The 23436-nt window shown below is 36.2% G+C and overlaps 1 protein-coding gene across 4 annotated transcripts in view; it reads right to left on the bottom strand.

Moving 5' to 3' along the window:
• The window catches only part of LOC107680093 (endothelin-converting enzyme 2-like), a 74467-nt gene extending 52533 nt beyond the window's left edge, over positions 1-21934 (bottom strand). The window contains exons 1-2 of one of the 4 annotated variants that reach the window (XM_016475856.1): positions 21814-21934; positions 21633-21709 (exon numbers count right to left, since the gene is read on the bottom strand). In XM_016475856.1, coding sequence (XP_016331342.1) covers positions 21633-21665 — 33 coding nt within the window. In that variant the 5' untranslated portion in view covers positions 21666-21709; positions 21814-21934. Of the gene's footprint in view, positions 1-8283; positions 8451-15284; positions 15421-21632; positions 21710-21813 lie in introns of those variants that run through there. The other 3 variants (XM_016475859.1, XM_016475857.1, XM_016475858.1) reach the window with 3 other exon arrangements.
• Between the last annotated feature and the right edge of the window lie 1502 nt (positions 21935-23436).

Here is a 23436-nt window from a genome sequence, read left to right as displayed (position 1 = left end):
AGCAGGAACAGCTGTGAGGTGGTGTGGGGTCACGAGCAACCTTTAGTGCACCACGACACAATGACGCACAAACAATAAACAGCAATATAGAGGTAATAATACAGAGAGAGAGAGAGAGAGAGAACATGCACATGGAGGTTATGAAACCAGCTATAATTGTTATTTAGGAAGGCCGTTTTAAAGCCTTGACGCAATGGAGAAAAACGGAAGGTCTCTCTACATCAGCCTTGATACTTTTAAAGGTGAACATGATATATTATCTAAACATACTCTAAACAGGGAGCAAAGAGTATGATTCCAGTGCTAGGAAAGAGGTTGTTTATTTTCAAGGTCCTTGAATATTTCAATCCAACATAAAAGCTGCACATAAAATATCTCCATATATGCTCAGATATCACTAAAACAGCTATCATGAAAAAAAACACAGTGATAATTTGGGAAATATACTGATGTGCCAATGCTTATGTACATAGTGGCCAGTACAATATTAAAATTACATTTAAAAGAATTGATGTTGATTTTGAAATATTCAAATATTATCTGAATATATAACAGGCCTATTAAAATAACAATAACATAATAATAGTCAAGTCAAAATTATTTGTATAGTTCACAATAAATATTGTTTCAAACAGAAAATCATGATGTTAATGTTTATAATAGCTTCATATCTTCTTTATAGTAGCATTTAGCAGATAGCCAATATTATAGTTTACAATTTGCAAGCAATCAAGCAGTTTTGTAACTATGTAATATTTATAGTATCACCCTGCGAGGATACTTTATGTATGTGGATATAATACAGTATATATCCAACTTTATATATAGAGCTATGCGATGACACAGTTTGCATTTTGCATATATATATATATATATATATACAATCAAGCACCCAAAAATGTGCTATATAGTATATTTCACTTGACGTGAGTATACTGTATGTATGCAGCTAAAGTAGCATATACTATATTAGCCAACGTTTTATATATTACTCAGAAATAATGTAGTTTCTACAACTTTTCATCGTTATATCAATCACACAGTTGAGATTTGTGATACTGTACACACATAACAATAATATCAATATTAATATACTAATTAGCATTTTTAAATATTAACTTTAAGTAAGCATTAGATAACAGTCAATTTATTTTAGGGAATATGACCATGCACTTTTTTTTTTACATACTGTTGAAGCCTCGGGTTCTATACAGCAAAAAAAAAAAAAAAAAGGTTCTAACTACAGCCAGTGCATATTAGGCAATCATAAAATTCTCTGTTTGTACAAAGTGAAGGAGGATAACTAATCATAACATAGGCCATTTACTAGTGGTTCAACAGATCACAAAACTCACGTTTCAGATCATGATCATATTGAGACAGATCGGATCATTTTTCAGATCAGCAAGAAAAATATATTTTACATCAATGTTACTTTGCTTTCCATTTATTACTTAAAGCACACTGTAATTATTTATTCATAGTACAAACTACTAGCCTAACTAAGAAAGTCAGTTAAAAAAACAAAAACAAATTACAAGCATAGATAAATACAATATAACAAAGTTACAAATAAAATAAGGTTTAACAGTATTATTCAGGTACAGAAATGTAATAAGTGTAAAATAACACTGCATAGTGTTCACTGTATAAATCAAACATAGAATAATCTTTGTTATAGCTGTGTTTTGTTGTTTGATTAACATTGATGACAGACAGCAGCAGGTATTTAAAGGCTGCTGTCCCTTTAAGACCGAATGCACGGATCCAATATACTGATACACATCTGATTTCTTTCTCAGCTGTTTTCATTCACAAAATCCACTGTGTTTACGAGGATGATTGCTGAGATGGGTATTTTGACATAATTGTATGTGTATGTGTCTGCTCGAGCTGAAGGAGATTTCGGTGTTTGCGTGTTGTCTGAAACGCGCCTCTGTGTTTCCGCGCTTCAGGTGTGTGAGGCTGTGCATAGAAAACGAGTTCTCTTTCGCCTCTTCTTGCGTTGTAATGGTTTAAAATGCTTGACTGTTTAAACTGGCAAGACAAAACACATACCCTATCATTTACATTCAGAAGTCTTAAAGGTACAGTATCCCAAAAAGGTTGATGTAATTCTAAAAGCAAACAGCCACACGCGTGTTTCAGTTAAAGGCCAACGAGAAACATACGGCGAGACGGAGACTCACTCATGAGAGCGAGACAGACAAAAAGAGCAGCCTTGCGAGGGGAAGGGAGAAGTTTTCCCAAGTTCCAGGAGTGGTGCGGCGCTTTCTCTGCGCGGAATGTGATTGTTTGAAGTGGTTTCCTGAGGAGTGTTTTTGAAAGGAAACAGCTCGCTGGGGGAAGGCGGGCATAGCCCAACCTCTGCCCCTGAGCGCTAGAAATACCCTCACACTCCTGCCCCGAGAAACCCACCCAAGTCAAAGCCACCTTGAAGAGAGAGAGAGAGAGAGAGAGAGAGAGAGAGAGACAGCTACACACACAGAGAGAGAGACTAGCGCTGCCACACACGTCCCTGCCGGCCCTCAGAGACCATCCGAGGGAAAGATGAGGTAACAAAGCCTGCTTTACACAGCCAGCATGAGCATTACTCCATCCACACGAGAGGAATACTGAAGAGAGAGGGTGGGAAGTAGTCCCCCAAACGAAGGTGCTCAGACAGTCTGTCGCCGGCAGACGTGGGTGAGGTCCAAGAACAAATAATCACACACACGTACATAATTACATGAACAATCTACATTGTCTGACTCGATCAAATATGAATGCATTTACAGATGAGCGATTACTACAAATATCCTTCACGCAACAATAGGGCTGTTTAATTTTGGGGGGAAAAATTCTAAATGTGATTTTTCGATAAAAAATGTGAGTTAAAACGCAAAAAGCCAGATTCGCTGTGCTTGTTTGTAGGGCTGCACAATTTGGTGTTTTTATGTACCAATATTGCTCCAAAATAACAATAATAATAATAATTATTATATATTATTATAGTTATTATTATAACTACTACTAAATAAAAATAGAAAACTTGCAAAAATATGCACAAAATAAGAAGTACTACTATTGTAATATTTTACTGCAAAAAAACAAGTATTTAAGAAAAATAACACTACTAATAATAACTATATTTACATTGTAAAATTGTAAAATTACAACACTGTTTATGGCTGTCTTAAATTCTTCATTTTCAAATGTTAAACCATCAAACTTTTATTTTGATGGAACCCTGCAGGAAGCCTGCAGAGATTCTCTAAGCTATATCACAATTTCGGTTTTATTTTCATTATTCAAGATTCAAGATTTTATTTGTCACATACTCAGTTATATAATATGATACATAACATATACATACAGGTGCATCTCAATAAATTAGAATGTCGTGGAAAAGTTCATTTATTTCAGTAATTCAACTCAAATTGTGAAACTCGTGTATTAAATAAATTCAATGCACACAGACTGAAGTAGTTTAAGTCTTTGGTTCTTTTAATTGTGATGATTTTGGCTCACATTTAACAAAAACCCACCAATTCACTATCTCAACAAATTAGAATACTTCATAAGACCAATAAAAAAAAACATTTTTAGTGAATTGTTGGCCTTCTGGGTCTGTGAAATCCAGGCTAAAGTCTCAAAATCTAATTATGAGATAACAAGCATCAAAGTTTGATTTCAACCATTAATTTCACTACGATTTCAATCTTTGACATGGCCTTACTCAGTCAATATTAAAGATTTAAAGGTTATATTTTCACAGAATTTTCTACATCTTTATGAAGGATGATTTTATGTCGAAAACAGTAAATCACAAAAAATGACTTTCGCTGGGTTTTCACAGGCAGGGTCACAATATATATATATATATATATATATATATATATACACACATAAATATATGATACATAGTGAAATGTAAGTCAGGTCTGCTCCAGATAAGATAATGCAAAATTTAGATGAGTATAAGACAAAAAAAAAGTAACAACATGGAGATAAAGATAATAAGACTGTACAAAATAAAATAAAGAGCCTGAGAGTACAGGACATTACACAACAATCAATAACATTAGAAAGGAGAAAATGTATCGTCCTTTTTTATCTATTAAAAATTACATAATACTTTTTTGACTAATTATAAATGTAAAACATAAACAGCCTTAAAACAAGATTTACATTTACTGGAAAAATGTTGCATGCGATTTTAATTTGTTTACAGAGAAACTTTTTACTTGTTTGTTTTTATATAGTTATATACATTTTGTAGTTTTTTTTTCTATACATTTTAGCAAGAATCTAACAAAGTTTAGTGAGTTTTATGCTTAAAACATGCAATAACTACTTGCCAGTTGGCTCAGTTCTACCAAAAAAAAAAAAAAGTTCTCCCATTGACTGCACTCGTGTATTTCAGAGGAAGTGAGAGCATTTTCCAGTTTGATCAAGGCTTTGAGGTGTGGCCACACACACACACACACAATCTGTCAAATCTTAACAGCAAATGTCAGGACCTAAGTGACCTTGCCTGATCATTTGAGGAAGTGGAATTCCTCTCAGGGTGTGGATTACACAAACAAAGCACACTTACGCAGGGAAAAGCATTGCCTCGCCGAAAGGGGATATTGAGCAGCTTGGAAAGCTCTGATAAATTGGATGACAGCAGATCTGTAATTAGGCCAACTCACCGACATCACCGACCCAATGTCTTTCTGCTCAAGTGTTAACCATGCAATCTTTGTATGGTTCTGTAACAACTACATGAAGTCAAGAGCTTTTAGCTTACACAAAAATGAATGCTATGTCATCATTTAGTCACCTTCATGTCATTACAAACCCATGAGAATTTCGTTCAACTTTGAAACACATACGTATATTTGAATCAACTCTACGAGATTTCTGTCCCTCCGCTGAAAGTTCAATCCACCAAAACTTTTAAGCTTCAAAAAGTTCATGAAGACATCGTAAAAATAATCCATATGAATCTTGGTTAAAGTCTTCAGAAGAGACACAATCATTTTATATGATGAACAGATGTAACTGAGACTATTTTTCACACATAAAACATAGATTAACAAATACATAGAGCACATCAAATATGGTAAATGGAAGCTCAACTTTCTTGATGCACAAAAACAAACCTCATTCAGAAAACTTGGATTAAACCACTCAATATGGATTATCATGGAATCATGTGCATTATGGATGTTTTGAAATTTTGGTGAAAAGAACAGAATGAAGAGACAGAAATCTCATTTCATTTCATTAAAAGTATCTTAATGTGTGTTTCAAAGATTAACAGGTTTGGAACAACATGACTCCATACAGCAATATATATATATCATTTTTTTTTCCCCAAAATCTTCCAAAATGTTCAAAAAAAGTAAAAAAAAAATAAATAAAAATGAGCTAAAATATGTCAATAAGTTAATATTTCAATCTGTTTACGTAAATATATTTTCTACTAATATCTTTTTGGCCATTTCTGTATATATTTTTTTTAGATATATTCTAAAAAATGAAAATTAAGATTTGTAAAGGCTTTTAAAATATATATTTTCCCTCCATATATGTAAATCCACTCATGTCACATATAAAGAAAAACCACACATATAACACATTTTAGGAAAAATCAGTAAGCAACATACTTTACAGTATTCCAAAAAATGACAGTATAACAATAATTTATTACAAAAAAATTAAACATTAATAAAGAAATATAAATCTAGTTTTGATCTCTAATAGGCTAGTCCATCCACATTTTCATTTAGTCTGAAAATGTATTTTGGTATATTAATGTATATTTATACCTGTAAGTTTGAAAAAATATATAATTTCCTTTTTCATTTATTCAGTAAAGGACAGAATTTTCATTTTTGGTTGCCATTATTGTAATATGTATGCCTGATTTCTATATTCTCACAGTCTCTGTAATAAAAGCCCAAATGTACTTTTTTAAGTGTTTTCACAGGAATCTAAATGAAGTGCAAAGTAAGTTAAACAAATGTATTTTCAGTTACGCTCTATCAGAATCTCTTTTAACAAAAAGTCAGAAATCAGTGATATGTTTGCTGCTCTTTCTGCTTCATCTTTTGACATTTTAAGGTGTGGTGATTCAGTTGTTATTCTCTAAAATAAAACAATTCTGTATGACTCGATGTATGAAATGACATTTAAATTCTTTAAAAAATGCTAGAAACAAACTTGGTCAATCAACAGATTGACTCCCGCCCCCAAACTCACACCTTTGGCAGTCAGACTGCTACAAAAACAGAGAAATGTTTTGGAAGCAGCACAGAGTCACAGTCTTGTTCAGGGAGTCAAGCTTTCAGTCGCTACACATTACACTGAAATAAACCAAAGAGTTTTAACAAAAACATTACACGCTTTAAGCTTACATCTAACTTAGATTTGTTCCTTCCTTTTTGGTAAAGTAACTGTAATGCTACAAAAAGAGTGAATGTGAAAGGGTGAGCGGGCAAAACAAGGGTGTGAGAGCGAATGCGAGAGAGAGTGAGAGAAACTGCTGGCCCGAGCTCTCAGTGGTGACACGAAACGGAAGTCAGGGTTCAGCAATCTCCTTTTCCTCTTTTCTTCAATTCATGACCTCTCTCCACACTCCGACAGCGAGACCCGCTCAATAACTCGCACATGCACGCACAAACACACACCTGTTATGCAGACAGAGCAAACCACTCATTATCTCTCAGACATATTCTCAGACACTTTACTGCATCCAAACAGTGACTGTTTCTGCTTAGCAGGACTGATCAAAATCCTTTGTAGGTCTTGGAACAATGAATCTCAAACATAAGCACTGACTACAACTACAATCAGAGGGACTTGTTAGGCTGAAAAGAAAGTTGCTCAAACCACTAAACCAAGCCTTCACTTAGGAAAGAGAAACTACTAATGAGAACTCATTTTAATATCTCAACGGTTTCTTTAAAAAGGAAATTAAATTGAGAGCAAACTGAGACTCATAAAGTTGAGAAACAATTTCATAGGTCCAGACAACCTTGGGTGACATGTCTGGACCTATGAAGTTGTTTAAAAATACATTTAAACTTGAACACATCTTCTATGATAAACATGTTTTCATGCAGTCATTTCACATTTTTTTACATGTGGTTCAAAGGAAAAACTGTAATGTCCAGACAACCTTGGGTGACATGTCTGGACCTATGAAGTTGTTTAAAAATACATTTAAACTTGAACACATCTTCTATGATAAACATGTTTTCATGCAGTCATTTCACATTTTTTTTACATGTGGTTCAAAGGAAAAACTGTAATAAAGTCAAAAAAAAATCTTAATACAATACTGAAATGCATTCAAAATGATGGCATAAGTGGTTTGCAGTCATCTTTATAACTGTTCCCTAATAATAAAAAGCAGTGAAGCAATTCCTTTTAAAAATATTATTAATATTTGAAAAAAAAAAAAACATATCCACTAAATCAAAGTCAGTGTGGTGTAACCAACATGCAGGAACCATTTTGAGAAAATCATAACACAGAGATGCTCTTTAGACCCTCATGAGTCCAATAAGTTTTATGATATAAATATTACATATTCATACATTTTTAGCTGTTTGTTCAGGTCAGATGGAGTAACCCTAAGAAAATCTCTTGATATTCATGACTCCAAATGTCATGATATTTAAAAATACATATATTATTTTTTTTAAATGTTTGAATACTTTTTGAAGTTGAGAAAATGTAGAAGTTTTTATTTGATGGTTACACCACTTGACATTTTAGTGTCATTACACCAAAATGTCGGTATCCTGTAATAAATGATTTTTTCTAAGTTGTAAATAAAACATTATTAGAGTATGCTCTACAAAAAAAAAATACTATTTCAGTCTTTCTACTTAAAGAATTCAAATTTAATTCAATGTTGCTTGATGTTTATTCTAATTATTTGTGATATTTCCTAGTCATTTCTGAGTGAAAACTGTTTCCACACCATTTTTTCCCAGAGTAGATAACTACATAAACATTGACAGATATAACATTTCTAAGAACTTGCCACCTGTTTTAATCTATATTTTCTTTTAAACTAGATATTATTGGGGGCTAGACATAGTAGGATGTAAATGCTGCATAAGTAATGTTTACACCAAATGTAAACAGCTACAAATAGCATCTTGTTTTCATTAACTGCAAATGGTGATAAATGCTATTCACACAAAGTGAAAGCAATATGCTGTACTACGGCTAAACTGTCTGAGCAATAATGGCAGAAACATCACCATAAACATATTGAAACAGCCTGTAGTAAACACATACTTGTGCATATATTCTCACCATTTCCGTTAAGTCAGCAATGGCTTTTGCACCCGGACAGCAGGAAAACAAAACAATAAATCAATCCCTCATTCAACGAGCCGCATCACACAGAACTGAGAACAAGTACTGTATGTTCCTCACACGCCACAAAGACAAGAAAGACACTGCCTCCCCCGTCTCATTTCCTTTTCTCTTCTCTCTCTGTGGTGGTGGCCTCCGTCGACCATAAACAGTGAGCAGAACGCTTTCAGACAGGCGGGAGGGACGAATGAGAGCAGATGAATGCACAGAAAACAACACAAGCAGGGGAGTTTGAAAATCACAGTCAGGAGGGTCTGCGAGAGTAGGAGGGAGTTTGAGACACAAAAAAAGGGATGAGAGAGAATCAACAGGGGAGTTTTCTGAAGAGATGATGATAGCGGGAAAAGTAAACAGTTTCGCCAAAGAAAAACGCCTGGGGCGGCTACTTGATTCGTGCAACATCATGACAAAGTAGAGGACAGTTCCTAATAAATTAAAGTATCACCCAGAGAAAGAGAAAAAGTCAGCTTTAAAAAGTGGCTAGTGCACATTGATCCATGGTGCTCATATGGGGAATGCAGGTTCAAATCTTGCTCGCAACATTTTAATTTATCTTCTGCCAGGTGAAAATATTAAGTCTACGGAGCCTCTAAAAAGACATGGAGATGGTAAAAAATAAAAAGACGGGAGGAAAAAATATATTTGACTGATTTAGCATTCTCTCGCAACACATTTGAGTTCACCGGAGAAACTTTTGTGTTTGTGATGGAAATAATATGAGGTGGTCTTGTAATTGAACACAAATGCTCTGCGAACAAATGCAGATGTTCTGCAAAAAAAAAATATATATATATTGTGGGAACGCACTAGTTTTGCGAGAGAACAGCATTGTTTTGTGAGTGAACATAAAATTTTTCTGGGGAATGCAATAGTTTTGTGAGTGAACACAAATGTTTTGCAAGAGAATGCATAGTTTCTCGCAGGATCGCTACTTCCATGTTATCGCTTTAATACGGAATTTTAGGAGTTTGTTCAAATTGCTCAAGTTTGATAAAGTAATGACGTTTGCCCAAAATAGAAATAGTTAGGCAAAATGTTTATTCTGTAATTATTTATTTACACATGGTGATCATGTGGGCAACATAATCGCAAAAGCTCGCAAAAATGGTCATTTCGCAGGTCTGACTGCATAGAAAAAAAGAACAGCAAATCGCTCCCTAACATTAACATTTAACATTGTCATTTCAAACCCTTTCTAAAGATGAACACAAAATAAGATATTTATCAAAATGTTCATGCTTCCCCTTTAAATGGATGGTGACTAGTGGCTTTCAAGCTCCAAAAGGTAAAAATAACATCATAATGCACTCGAAAATTGGTCTAATTGACTCATGCAATATAGTCCAAATCTAAATTTAAACTATTTCTGAATCATTAGTTTCAACATCTTAATTTGTATTTCACAGAAGAGATTCATATGGGTTTTATGAGTAAAACAAAAAAGAAAATACAAGGAGAAATAACATGGGCTCGACCATCCCACAGTTTATAACGTACATTTACGTCAAGCTATTTAGAGTATCCACCGGGACATACCACATAAAAACAAACCGCAACCCTTCTTTTCCTCAGTACATATTCACTCCACAGAAACTCGCTCCCATTCAAAATCGCCCCACCAGCCCCTATTCCCACAGTCCTCTGGCCACTCATTCATAGGGACTTCATTCAGGCTGCCGGCTTAGAGTGTGCTAACACTTCTGCACCGTTAGAGGGGGCTTCCATTGTGGCCGGTTAAAGGGGACAGGCACAGAGAGCTGTACTGTTGTGGTACAAAAGGCCATTCTGTTCTGTGCCGGCAGCTCATCATGGCCTGATGTAGTTAGACACTTGAGCGCACTTCACACGAGCCACCCTTTCCCTGAAAACCAATAAGCAGAACGTATGAAGACCTGCTGATAGCTGCTCTTTGTGAAATTATGTTTTCGACAATAAAGTTAAAGCAAAATTCCATCTGCAACCCATTTTACTTCCATAATGTGAGTGTAACCTAACTGTCAGTGTTGAAGAATGGAGGGCAGGACTTGATTTTATTTGCAGGGAACTGGTTAGATCATGAAAAGTGGGTGTTTTATAGTAGAATGGAGGCAGGTGGTTGAAGGGAGGTGTAGAGAATTAAAGCAGACTGGTGACACCAGCTGAAAAGGAAAGTTGCACAGGCGCAACAAGTTACTACATTTTGATTGCACTGAAACATTTTTGAAATAACATGCACCAGTGATTTTTATTTTTTATTTAGTCCATAAAGTCTGAGACCACACTGAAATTTTATTTTAAAAAATGCGGAGGAATGATGTAGATTTTATTTCCCGTAGCTAAAACAATAGAGCACTGGTCTGGAAAGACCAAGGTCATTGGATTGATTTCTAGGTAAAGCATGAACTGATAAACCTTGAATGCAATTTAAGCTGTTTTAGATAAAAGCATCTGCCAAATGCATAATGTAATATGTAATATTTTAAGCACATTTGTGACACTGATCATGTGAACACCTTTGTACAACCTGTTATCATAATCATGCAGCTCGAGTGCTGCTAGTGAAATTGTGAAAAATCAAATACTAAGACATTTGGAGAGAAGTATCTGTGAGGAATTTCATTCAGGATTTAGACCATATCATTGCACTGAAACTGCACTCATCAGAGGGCTCTTATCATGATCATGGTTGCATCACTCTCTTAGAATTACTGGTGCTTAATGCTTATAGTACTGACCACAAACATTGTCTTAAATAAGCTTGAAAATGATGTTGTCATTAATGGAATGCATTAGCATAGTTTACAAATTATTTATCTCACTGTTATCACTTTGTAGCAAGAAATTAAAATGTGTCATATAAATCACAGTTTCGATATGGTGTGCTGCAAGGCTCAATACTAGGACTTTTTTAATAATACAATCAGCTCTATATATCCTTGAGGTCAGACGAAACTTACCAATTCTCTAAACTAATGGACTGCATAGATAATATTAAAAGCTAGATGACTAACTATTGTTTAATTCAGAAAAAAAAATAATTACTGGACCAAAATCCTCAATTCTACATTCTAACGTAATAACATAGAATACAATGTGTCTCTTGATGAATGGTTAGGGTTAAGGTCTTGGTCTTCAGTTAAGAACCTGTGTGTACTATTTGATAGCAATCTGTCATTTAAAAGTCACATTTCTAGCATTTGTAAAACAATGTTTTTCCATATTAGAAATATTTCTAAATTAGTGTCAAATGGCGAAAAACAAATTCATGCATCCATGATCTCAAGACTAGATTATTGCATTAATGTGTGGATGTCCTGCAGGTTTTACTAAAATATCTAATTAAACAAAACATTCTGAAGTTAATACAAAATCCTCAGTTTATAGTTTCAATCTGAATGTTTACACTGGAAAAAAAATGCATTTGAGCTATGTTCAACAGCAGTGTTGATGTAGCCATTCAGGGTAAAATGGTACAAAAAGGCATCTGCTTAGAGAATGTACATTCTCTTTTCCATTTGTTATGCCACCCTCGGTTTGAGTGTGTCATTGATTAAACAGAACATCACTGTGTGTGTGTGTGTGTGTGTGTGTGTGTGTGTGTTTCTGAAGAAAGAGAGAGAGAGTATATTCATCAGGGAGCCCGAATGACGTAACCGATCTGGGCATCAAGGTTACCTCACTCCCCACACGCAGACCGTGAGAGGAAGAAGGGAGGAATGGAGGAAAAACAGAAGGAAGGAAGGAAGAGAAAAGACAGTGGGGAGAGTGCAAAGAGTTTTGATGGGTTTGCATGAAACAGGACAAAAAAACTTCACTCTCATATACACTTTAACTTGAGCACCAGACCATTTAAAAAACACAAATTGTTGACCAACACACATTTGAAAGGAACATTTAGGTCTCTGTGCACATATAAGAGCTACAGTGGAAATGCACCACAGGAATCATGGTAAGGAGCCGTCCGAACGTCACGCTCCACTGTATCACAGCATATCGTCATCTATTAACTACTTACTTCCTGTCTTCGTGTGAATTTCTGCTTGTGCCACCATGACAGACTTCAAATAGCTTCCCTCCTGCTGTCTAAGCTTTCACACAGGTGTGTGCACAGAAACCTGACACTGCAAAAAGCATCTTCTTAATCAGAATTTTGTACAGTTGCCCAGTACAAATAAATGAACACACTAAAAAACAAGATAAATTTACTTGAGAAGAAATAATGTGAAAGACAATAACACTTCCATTCAAAGAATAATAAAAATGTGTAAAATTGTAAATAATAAAATATATATTTTTATTCATATAGCACCTTTCATACATTAAATGCGATCAAAGTGCTACTGAAGTTACACTAAATAAACTAAAGATATATTTTCTGAAAACAAATCTTAATATCCTATGCAATTTGTATTCTTATTTAGATTAAGGCTCTCAAACATTAAAAAAATTAATTAATAGCTTTTTACATAGACTGCAAAATAAAAACTACAGTCTGTGAGTAAAATAATTAGCATAAAATGAAGAGAACAAATCATAATAATATTGTTCAGACCTAATAAGCAATCTGTAAGCGATCTAGACTGTAACTTTGCTGCGGGAGGATGTGATTAAGACGAAGAGGAATTGAATTCTTCATAGACGACAAGCTGCTAACAAAAATAAGGAGAGATTGCAGCGGGCAAAGCCAAACCTCGTCCTCTCTCCCTCTTTCTCTCTCTCTCGCTCTCTCTTCTGTAATTTTCATGCCAGGTCTTAGGTACTGCAGTGCAGAGCTGGCAGAATGTTAAACAAGCAAACGATGGGAACACAGAGAAATAAAGAAAGTCAAAGGAAGGTATGAAATTGTACATGGAGGGTAAAACAGCGGGGTGCAATGCTGAAGGACGGAGGCAGATGAATAAAGTATAGCTGGTTTGAAAAGATGAAAAGATGACATGACAGACAGGACAGACTGGTCCCTAGAAATCCATATTGACCCATTTACTCCCTTAACTTTCTCATCTGTTTAAATCCATTTTAATAGCTGAAAAACATAATTAACATTGAAGAATCGCTATTAATATGTCATGATTTTTTTATAATCTTATGAGAATTGTTTGTAAACAAAATTTCAACTTGATAACACACTTCAAATATCCTCTATGAAAGATATTACATTACTTATGTTTGGAGGCTCAGAGACAGCAGATAAGCATAAATAAATGCAATGAAGACTCCCTGACTGACTGATATATAGACAAGAAGAGACACTCCTGACAGTTTACTTTGATTTATTTCTCCACAGAAGCAGACGCGACATCACTATTTGTATTAAATAATAGTTGCGTTTATGAAAAGTCTGTCTAATTTGCGAAACAACACAAGATTAAAGCTTCAGTGATGTCTCTCTAGCGGGTTTTGATTAGGTCAGAGGAACAGATTAAAAGAATCCAAAGGGAAAAAAAGAGGTTAATTGCAAAATTACTCTCATTATTTTCATACATCCATCACTAAAGCCTCTGGGAAGCAAAACAACAGAAAAGAACATGAAGGTTAATGCACACTTCTGGTCTTATTACACGATTCATCTGTCAGTTTTTCATAAGAAAAAAATGTTTTAATAATATTTCAGGAAATGAACAATCTGCTTCCAGTTTTGACTGACATCACCCAGATTCTTAAAAAATAAAGGTTCTCATTTTTTCTAGAATTTTTCATGAAATATCTCTAAAGATCTATTGCAAGTAAATGCTGGTTAATGCTTAAAATATGAGTAAAGCGCACAATAGCAAATAACAACAGATTTTTAAAACAAGAGTTATCATTGAGATACATTAGTTTTACTATGTTTTAATTATCTTGTAATTAAAGAATAAGTATAGCTTTATAGTATTTGCCCATTTTGAACTATAACATTCAAATTATTATCGGTTTATCATCAATGTTGGTGCATATCTAAATATGTAATATTATGGAAGTAAAATATTATATTTATTTGTCTATTTTATCAGCATCCAGCATTAAATGTGCCTGCCTGTTGAGTGGTCCCCTTCCCCCCCCCGTTTTTTTTTTTTTTTTCACAAATACATTGTGTAAAATGGAACCCAGACTCACTATAAAAACGTGCCTCTGGCGACATTTCTGTAGAATGATAGCACATAAAATGAAATGTTAAATGTCCAGACAAACGTTTAGTGAGAGGACCTAAGGTTAATTCTTTATCACAGTTTGAAAATAACACACCACCTACACTAAACTCTACTCTAAACCAGCCAATAGCGTTAACAAAAATACATTTTCTGAAGCAACCATGCCATTTTAGCTTGCTTCTGCAAGTCCATGAGCTCATTTATTGAGTATCATGACTCATGTTTCACAGGACTCGTACCCAAGCGCTCCGCATCACAAATGCAGTGCTGTACCGGGTGCGCTACCAAGCAAGTTTACCATGTCAGAAAATCCACACATGCAGCTGGTAAAGTGATACAAATATGAAAAAGTTAGTTTAGAAATCCTGAAAAGTTTTTTGAGGTCATACCATAGTATTGCACAAGGAACTGCACACAAATATGTCTTTATTAATTGAAAATCTGCTTCTGTAATCATAATTTGTGTGAAAAGGAATGAAAGTTGTTGGTGTTTTATTGCCATTAGCATTCATTCCAGCTGGAAACTGCAGTGAATTGGATATAAAAGTACATTTTGGGAGTTTTGCAGAGATGTATAGTAGATAAATTCCAAATTTGTGTCTGTGTGTCTTATTCTGTGGCATTAAATTATACTGTTTTTATTATAATGTACATTGGCTATTCAGGTATCTGCTATTTAAAACACATACTGATCAACCACCAGCCTAGATATCTAGAAAACCCAAATGCCCCAAAAAACTCTGGTCCAATGAAACGTTATTCTGTAAGACACATCAGATGGCGACTGAGAAGGGGGATTGCTAGATCACTGACCTTAACTTGGACCCTGAACACACACACACACACCGGTACAGATGGAGTCTTGGCGTAGACAGGAAAGTGTGGCCATCTCCCTGCTCTCACACACCCAACGGCAGGATGTACCAGCGCTCCTGAGCCCTGAGCAGTGCTTCAGGGGTCACGCAGGGGATGACTAGAGAGTGCACTCCACCTCCAGAGAGCTTAACGACCAGCCTTTCCCACAGCAAACCACACCCTGGAGTCTCCCTGTCTTTCTGATCTGGAGCCAGTGTTGCTCTCTCTCCAACGATGGTTACGGTTTGGATCAGGATTTGAGAAGCTGCTCCTAGATTAGAGCAGGAACGGGCAGCTGCTACTCAAAAATCATGTTATTACTACCACCATACCACAGTATGCACTGCCAAGCCTAAAACGGTGGGCTAAAGACAACACTATTCCAGAAAATGATGGGTTAATTTTCATTAAACATTGATGGAGATAGTACGCATGAAGGATAAACATGCAAACAGGATGATGCTGGTTACATAACAATTTTATCTTCGGGACCACGTAATCCAGTAACTGTAGACACAAGCCAGTGTGTCTCTGGCCAAATCAAACATCAGCAAAGCCTGGCCGAAATTTTACAGCAAGGCCCTGAAACAACACTACTAAACAATAGCATCACTATTTAAATGTGTGAAAACCCGCACAAAATGGATACTGGTACAATTTGCATGATGCAGAAAGTGCAGAAACAAAGAGGAAGTACAACAGAAGATAAGATCTAGAACTAATCTGTCAGTGGCTTTACGCACTAGAGTTCATGCTGAATCAGAGAAACAAATGTAGCAAAAAGTTTGATGCAACGCACTCCAATGTAGCAGCACCCAATATGAATGTCAGAGGCGGGTCAGTGCTTTTGGAAATCCAGTTTGCCATATTCCCACTTAATTCACACTTTACTGCACCATCAAAATGGTTATTATTCATTCTCATCTGTCAAAAGCACCTTAACTTTTTCCCCGCCAATGTTTTTTTTTTTTTTAAGTTGCCAGCCACCACCAGCATTTCTGATCATTTTTACAAAAGTTTAATGGCACCCAAATTATTTTGTTTTAGGAATATCTGAGCATGAAATATGTGAAGAAAACAACAGAAATAAAAAACGTTCTATTCTAGCTAGCTTCATGCGATCTTGTTTTAACAACACTTGAATGTGTTCATTTTCATGGGGAAAAAAGCAACATTTTGAACAAAAGCTGAGAACAAGATTAGATTCAGAACAATGATCAAAACGCTTCCATCAACACATCCAAAGCTTGCACAGTCCTAAACAACTTCATGGGTCATCATTTCATTGGTTAACACTACGCAGTTTTGATGATTGTGTTATTTTACATATGCATACATTCACGATCGCTTGTTTCTGCTGCTTCTTCGCCGTGTTTTGATCCAGACATTCAATACTCTTTCAGGGGGCGTTTACACGACAACGTTTTCAGCCAAAAACGGGAAACTTTTTATGCGTTCTGTTCGTTTACACGACAACGGCGTTTTGGGGACTAAAAACGCATAATTTTGAAAACGGGTTCGCAAAGTGCAAGTTTTTGAAAACGCCACCGTTATCGTTTCCGTGTAAACACCCAATACCGGGGATCTTTGAAAACGGTGACGTCATGCATGTGCGTAGTATGTTTTAGGTATGTAGACATGCGCAGTACGTGTCGATTTTAAAGGCAAGCGTGAACAAACATACACAACAATGGCGGAGTACATGGTAGTGTTGTTGCTGCTCAAGAGTTTGCTAACGCTTCTTCAGCAAAGTGTGGATTTACTTCACCAATATTACAACCAACAGCGGAGACGCAGCATATATAACATATAATCGTCAGCACCTTCCCTACAGGTGCTGTTTACTAACAAGGTGACAGCGCCAACTACTGGCCTGGAATACGTAATACAGAGTTTTTGGCCATTTTCGTGGATGTGTTAACATGAATCGTTTAAAAACGCAAGGGAAAAACTTTTCAGTTTTTTGACTACATGGTTGTCGTGTAAACATAGCCTCAGAAGATGCGTAATAGCACCTCCTACTGTACACCAGTGAAAACACGGAAAGCCTGAAAATTCCGTCAATGGCGGGGAAAGAGTTAAAGGGATTGTTTACCCAAAAACGAAAAGCCTATCATGTAGGAGTGTGAGATATTTATCATCTATGATAATATCGTAATTGTTGTTTTAACAGTGTGCGAGCAGACCTTATCGAGTATGTCCCTCACTTTGAAAAACAAACAAAAACACATCTTGAGAGTTCAAAAGCATTCACTGCACGATTAAGCCAATTAGATGCACCTATAATTCAAATTATGAGGGCAAAAAAATACCCCTGTATGGGTTTTTGTTCTAACTATGTCATATTAGATATGATATAGTTAAGTACTATAATGCAAGCAAGAGTGCCATTTTCCTGAACATTAGTGCAAATGAGATACTAATATACAACTCCTTAAAAAAACAAGAAGTTATTATCGCGTGAGTTACATTTTAGGCACACTATTGTCTAATTTTTTTTTCTGTTCCACCAATGAAAATAGTTCCAAACAAAGCCAGAGCAGTACATTTGCGCATGCATCAATCCTGAAACTGTTTCGGAACAAATCATTTAGCTCAGCGGTTGTCAATTCCAGTCCTCGCTTCAGACGTTTGTTCTATTCGAACGTAAGTGCCCTGCGAAGTGGACATCACAGTATATTCCGCCATGATTCCAGTTCGAAGTGAACGTATATGTTCCATTCAAAGGGCATTAAAGTGTGTGAGACATGAATTTCAATTGTATTTATTTACAGAGGTATATTATGTCCCACTTCACACTTCTCTAGTAAGTTTTGTTGTCTGCGTGTGAAGACGCTGCGCAGCGCAAATCCGTGAATGAATGTTCTGAAGTGAAGTAAACTTCAACAGATTTCCCCTGCACAGGGAGTAGGAAGCAATGAACACTGTGTAGGGATCATATCAATCGGAACACAGTTCACGCATGTAGCTCTCTTCTAACGAGCTGGTTATCTGAATCAGATGTGTTAAGAAAGAGAGGCGTGGGGGGGGGCGTGAGGACTGGAATTGAGAACCACTGATTTAGTTCAATGATTCAATAGGGCCTTTCGCACCGCGGGAACATTTTCATAGTACCAGAACTAATTATGGAACTACCCACTTTTTGGCGTTTTCGCACCACCGGAACTGGGTGCGATTTTAGTACCGGACTGCCTTTTTCGAGACCCAAATTAGCTCCTACTCCGGAGCAGGGTCTAACCAGCACAACTGTTCGCGCAAAATCGTCCCAGTACTTTAGTACTGTACATTTAGTTCTGGAACTAAAGCGGTGCGAAAGGCCCTAATAATCCATTCATAAAGACAGCCACTTGCTTCGATTCCAAATGAAGCAGCCATTTTCAACAAATCATTTGAATGACTGATTCAATTAATCACTCAATAAGACAGGGACTTGCCGCCACCTACTGGCGGTTTTAGTGTCATATTTATTTATCCTTCACAGGCCTAAACCAGCCAAAGTACCAGCATAAAAAAAACACTTAGTAAAACATTGTTTAATTATCATTATTGAAAAAATCTAAAAAAAATATTGAGATATAATTTTATGTCAATGTCACACACAGCCCTACTGTCACCATTTACTCACCCTCATGCCGTTCCAAACCTGTATGAGTTTCTTTTTTTCTGTGGAACATGAAAGAAGATCTTTTGAAAAATGTTTCAGCGTTTTATTGTTCATACAATGAAAGTCAAAGAGGTTCAATACAATGTTGTATTGGACCTAGCTATCTTTCACTGTATAGGCAACATGTATAGGCTTTGTTTTGGGTTCCACAGAAGAAATAAAGTCAATTGAGTTTGAAACTACATGACTTTGAGGATATGCTGACAGAATTTCTTATTTTTGGGTGAACTATCCCACCATATTTAATAAGAAAACATAACTATTTTACATTTTGGCGAAAGGGTGGTGATTTCATATTAATTTGTATGATTTCAGTTCTTCAAGTTTTAGAAAAAAAGGCCCACCCCTAAACCTAATCCTTAGTGGGACATAAGCAGATTATGAAGTCATATGAATTCATACCAATTTGCCAAAATGTAAACTATATTAATATGAGAGTATGTTGGAACAACATTCTACAAAACTGCATTGGTTTCAAATGGTTTGCTAAATTTGAATACTTTATTGAAACTATTGAAACATTCACTAAAATAACAAGGGTACATGCTCTACATTCAGTATGTTGAGGGGTACGACTGTAGCAGTCTCTTCTCTTTACAGGAACTGTGGCGATCATTCATCATTTTTTATGGTGAACATATAACATTAGTACACTGACCTGGAACACAGTGTACGACATGCGTCAGTCTGCAAATAAATGATCTTGCTGATCCAGATAACAAAGTTGTGGAAATGGCTCTGGCTCTGCTAGCAGTAATAGATTTACAGCTCCATCATGACCTCTGAGCACTCCTCCCAAATGACTGAAACCGTGTGTGTTTACACGAGTGCATTCACATCCGCTCTGGCTACATTAAGTCTTAGTTATTAGTGGTGATTGCTAAGGATGGGTGATGGGTTCTTCAAAACCCCCTTATCCTACGTATTGAGCTTCAGCGAGTCCTACACTGTTTCATACGGACATGAGTGATATCTGAAACTGTGTGGGCTGTTGAGGAGAGGAGTGCTGTTAGACGTACAGTTTTTGCCTGGCAGATACACTCTAAAAACAAATCTGTAAAAATAGGCCACAACGTATTGTAATAATTTCAAGCCATTTTCCACATGTATTTATACAAGTGTTTCACTTTCACAGACTTTTTCATGAACAGTTCCCTGCTGGTGGAATGACCTGCTCCAACTCAATCTGAGCGTAGTCATCTAAAGACAGCAAACGGCTAAAGACAACTCTTCCATCTTCATTTGACCCTCTATCTCTAGCACTCTCTATTCTAATTCTATTATATCTTTGTTTTTTTTTAATTAAAAAATAAATAAAAAAATCACTTGACCCTCTAACACTTGCACTCTCTCTTCTATCTCTTTTCTAACTACTTGTTTTATTTTTGTTTATTATAAAAAAATGACCCTCTAACACTGGCATTCTCTATTCTTTTTCTATCCTTTTGGCTTGTTTTCTTTTATTTATAAAAAGATCCTCTAACACTAGCTTTCCCTATTCTTTTTTTTCTATTCTGTCTACTTGTTTTATTTTTATTTATTATATAAAACCCCACTGCGTACTGCATTAGATTAATCAAGACTTGTCACCGCACACTCATTTTATTGCTCTTTTGTTGATTGTGATCGCTTTTATTGTCCTCGTTTGTAAGTTGCTTTGGATAAAAGCATCAGCTAAATGACTAAATGTAAATGTTTTACCTGTATTTTGAATTTTACACTGAATTGTGGTTTTTTTTTTTACTCATATTTACTCTGCCATTTTCATATATGTTTGTTTTGTTTTGTTCAATTCAATTAAATGTTTCCACACATAGTTGGCCTACATAACATATAAGTTACAAAACATTTGATTTTGCATTGACACGACTCACGATTGTATAATAACCCCTCTAATGTAAATCAAATATCAAACTCATGAAATGATATTGATATTTTAAAAAGTAGCCATAAGTAAAAGTAAGATTTCGCGGTAAAATGGCATAAACCTGTTACAGTACAACTATATCCCCCCCCCGCCCCCAGCGCTCTAGTTGCCATGGTAACGTACGCCAGTCCGTAAAGCGTCGTGCAACTCGAGATGCTCTCGTAGCCACTCCCTGTAAACAAACGAGCGAAGCCTCAAACAAAAGAGTCAATGAATAAAAACCAGTCGGTCTTGTGTCGGAAACAGCTCTACAGAAAGGAATCCGTGCTATTCTGGAAACCGAACGGTCGGTGTAAGTGTCACTCAGGAACAGCGTTACAATACATAGTTTGTTTGCGACAGCACTAACTCATCTTCGTTCGAGAGCATTTTGACTGTTTATTTTCCTTAAAAAGGTTCTTTGTGATTAATGAAACGCGGAAACCCGAATATTATTAAAACAGTTGTTAAAAATAAACACAGCTGCGTTGTACGCGAGTATAAAATTATTTGTCGTGCGTTTCGTTACATCAGTCCTTGCGCAATCAATCGAAGAGTAAACATTGAAAACAGACGCGCGATAACACTGAGGCGATCTATCTCCAAATGTGCAGAATTCGCCTTATTCCGTGCCAAGAATCAATTGAAAGCAGCTGCGCTCCGTTCACCCCATGCTCTGCCAGTGAGACGGCTTGCAGATGTTTTTGATGTAATGAAAAGCATCAGGGCGACTCACGTTATTTCGTAAATCTTGCAGCGCTACACTCATCGTGCAGCATCGGCGCTCCGCACGCGACTAAGCCATCCCTGCGCCTGAAACACACATGATCAACGAGTGTTAAACCAGCCTCCATCCATTCGCAGCCGCAGTTTTCCATCCGCAAACACTGAAACAGACGCGATGCGTTATAGCCTACCGCTGAACGTTTTCAGAAGACGGTGCGCATGATGGGTTGCTGTGCCACCGCCAACGCGTCCTCTGCTCTGTGTATTACAACATAGAAAGATGTCTGAGGGACATAGATGGAGATCAGCCTGTGCTCTCTCTCTCTCTCTCTCTCATTCCCCCGCCCCTTCGCTCCGTGTCCGTGATTGAAGAGCATCTGTATGGATTGGGTTGCTGACTCTGTCATAGGCAACAAGTGGGATGAGCGCTAATACCCTCTTCATGTACTCTTAAAAATCTACATTTCCCCCGTATATGGTTCTTGAGCTGCCATGTGGTTCTTTAGAGATCTTCTTCATCTTATTCTTCAGATCAGCGTATTGGTTTGTGGAGCATCACTACAGTTTTCTAAAGAACTAGCCTATATCAGAAGTAACTGGAAAACCATTTAGGTTCTAATTTAAATGCAATTAAAAATAACTAAGAATTATTATTATTTAAAAGTGTTTCTCCACTATTTGTAAAATATGTAGGCTATAAAATACAACATAAATGTATATGTCTAAAATATTAATAATATGTGACTCTGGACCACAAAACCAGTCATAAGGGTCATAAAAAAAAAAGATTCATACATAATCTGAAAGCTGAATAAATAAGCTTTCCATTGATGTGTTAGGTGATGTTTGTTAGGATAGGACAATATTTGGCCGAGATACAACTATTTGAAAATCTGAAAAACTTGAAAAACGCCTTTAAAGTTGTTCAAATGAAGTCCTTAGCAATGCATATACTAATCAAAAATTAAGTTTTCAAATGTTTACGGTAGATTGCAATCAAAGTGTGCAGGGCCGGATTTAATAATATATAATAGGATTTACCTAATATATAATATAATATATAATAATAATAATATAATAGGCCTAATATTACCACCCAAGCAAACAAACATATTTCTTAATCAGTGAAACGTTACAGTGTTTTCTATCGCAATAAGCGCTTGCGTTCAGTCAATAAAAATCAAATGTAGCTCTTAATTTGTTTGAGAACTCTGAAAGACCATTCCATTAAAGGGATAGTTCACCCAAAAATGAAAATTCTGTCATCATTTACTCACCCTCATGTCGTTCCAAACCTGTATGAGGGTGAGTAAATGATGACAGAATTTTCATTTTTGTGTGAACTATCCCTTTAATGGGCACGGCGACGTGGCCACATAATAACCACTTCGGGAGTTATTTCTCTAATAATTTTAATGGCCAGATGTAGCTTTTAAGATGCGAAACTATTTTAATGACAAATTGGCGGGGCGGCGTTGACGACAAGTTTCTGTCTGCGTGTGTGCGCGAGTGTGTGTGTGTGTGTGTGTGTGTGTGTGTCTGTGACAGAGAACCGGAGAAAGCGTGATTTCCGTACATAAAAAAGGTTGGAAATAGTGGAAGATATAGCCAATCTTTAAGTTAAACTGCTTCAAGAACCTCCCTACTGAGAAATGTTATGTAACTTTTCAGCTGCAAAACTATTTTATTGATAAATTCGCGGGGCGGTGTTGACGACAAGTTTCTGTCTGCGTGTGTGCGCGAGGGTGTGTGTGTGTGTGTGTGTGTGTGTGTGTGTGTGAGAGAGAGAGAGAGAGAGAGAGGCGGGCGCCCTC

Source organism: Sinocyclocheilus anshuiensis, unplaced genomic scaffold, assembly GCF_001515605.1.
Source record: "Sinocyclocheilus anshuiensis isolate Anshui unplaced genomic scaffold, SAMN03320099.WGS_v1.1 scaffold853, whole genome shotgun sequence".
In the NCBI taxonomy this organism is placed as follows: Eukaryota; Metazoa; Chordata; class Actinopteri; order Cypriniformes; family Cyprinidae; genus Sinocyclocheilus; species Sinocyclocheilus anshuiensis.
Note: the sequence above shows the minus strand (reverse complement) of the source record. Positions and strands in the feature narration are given on the sequence as shown.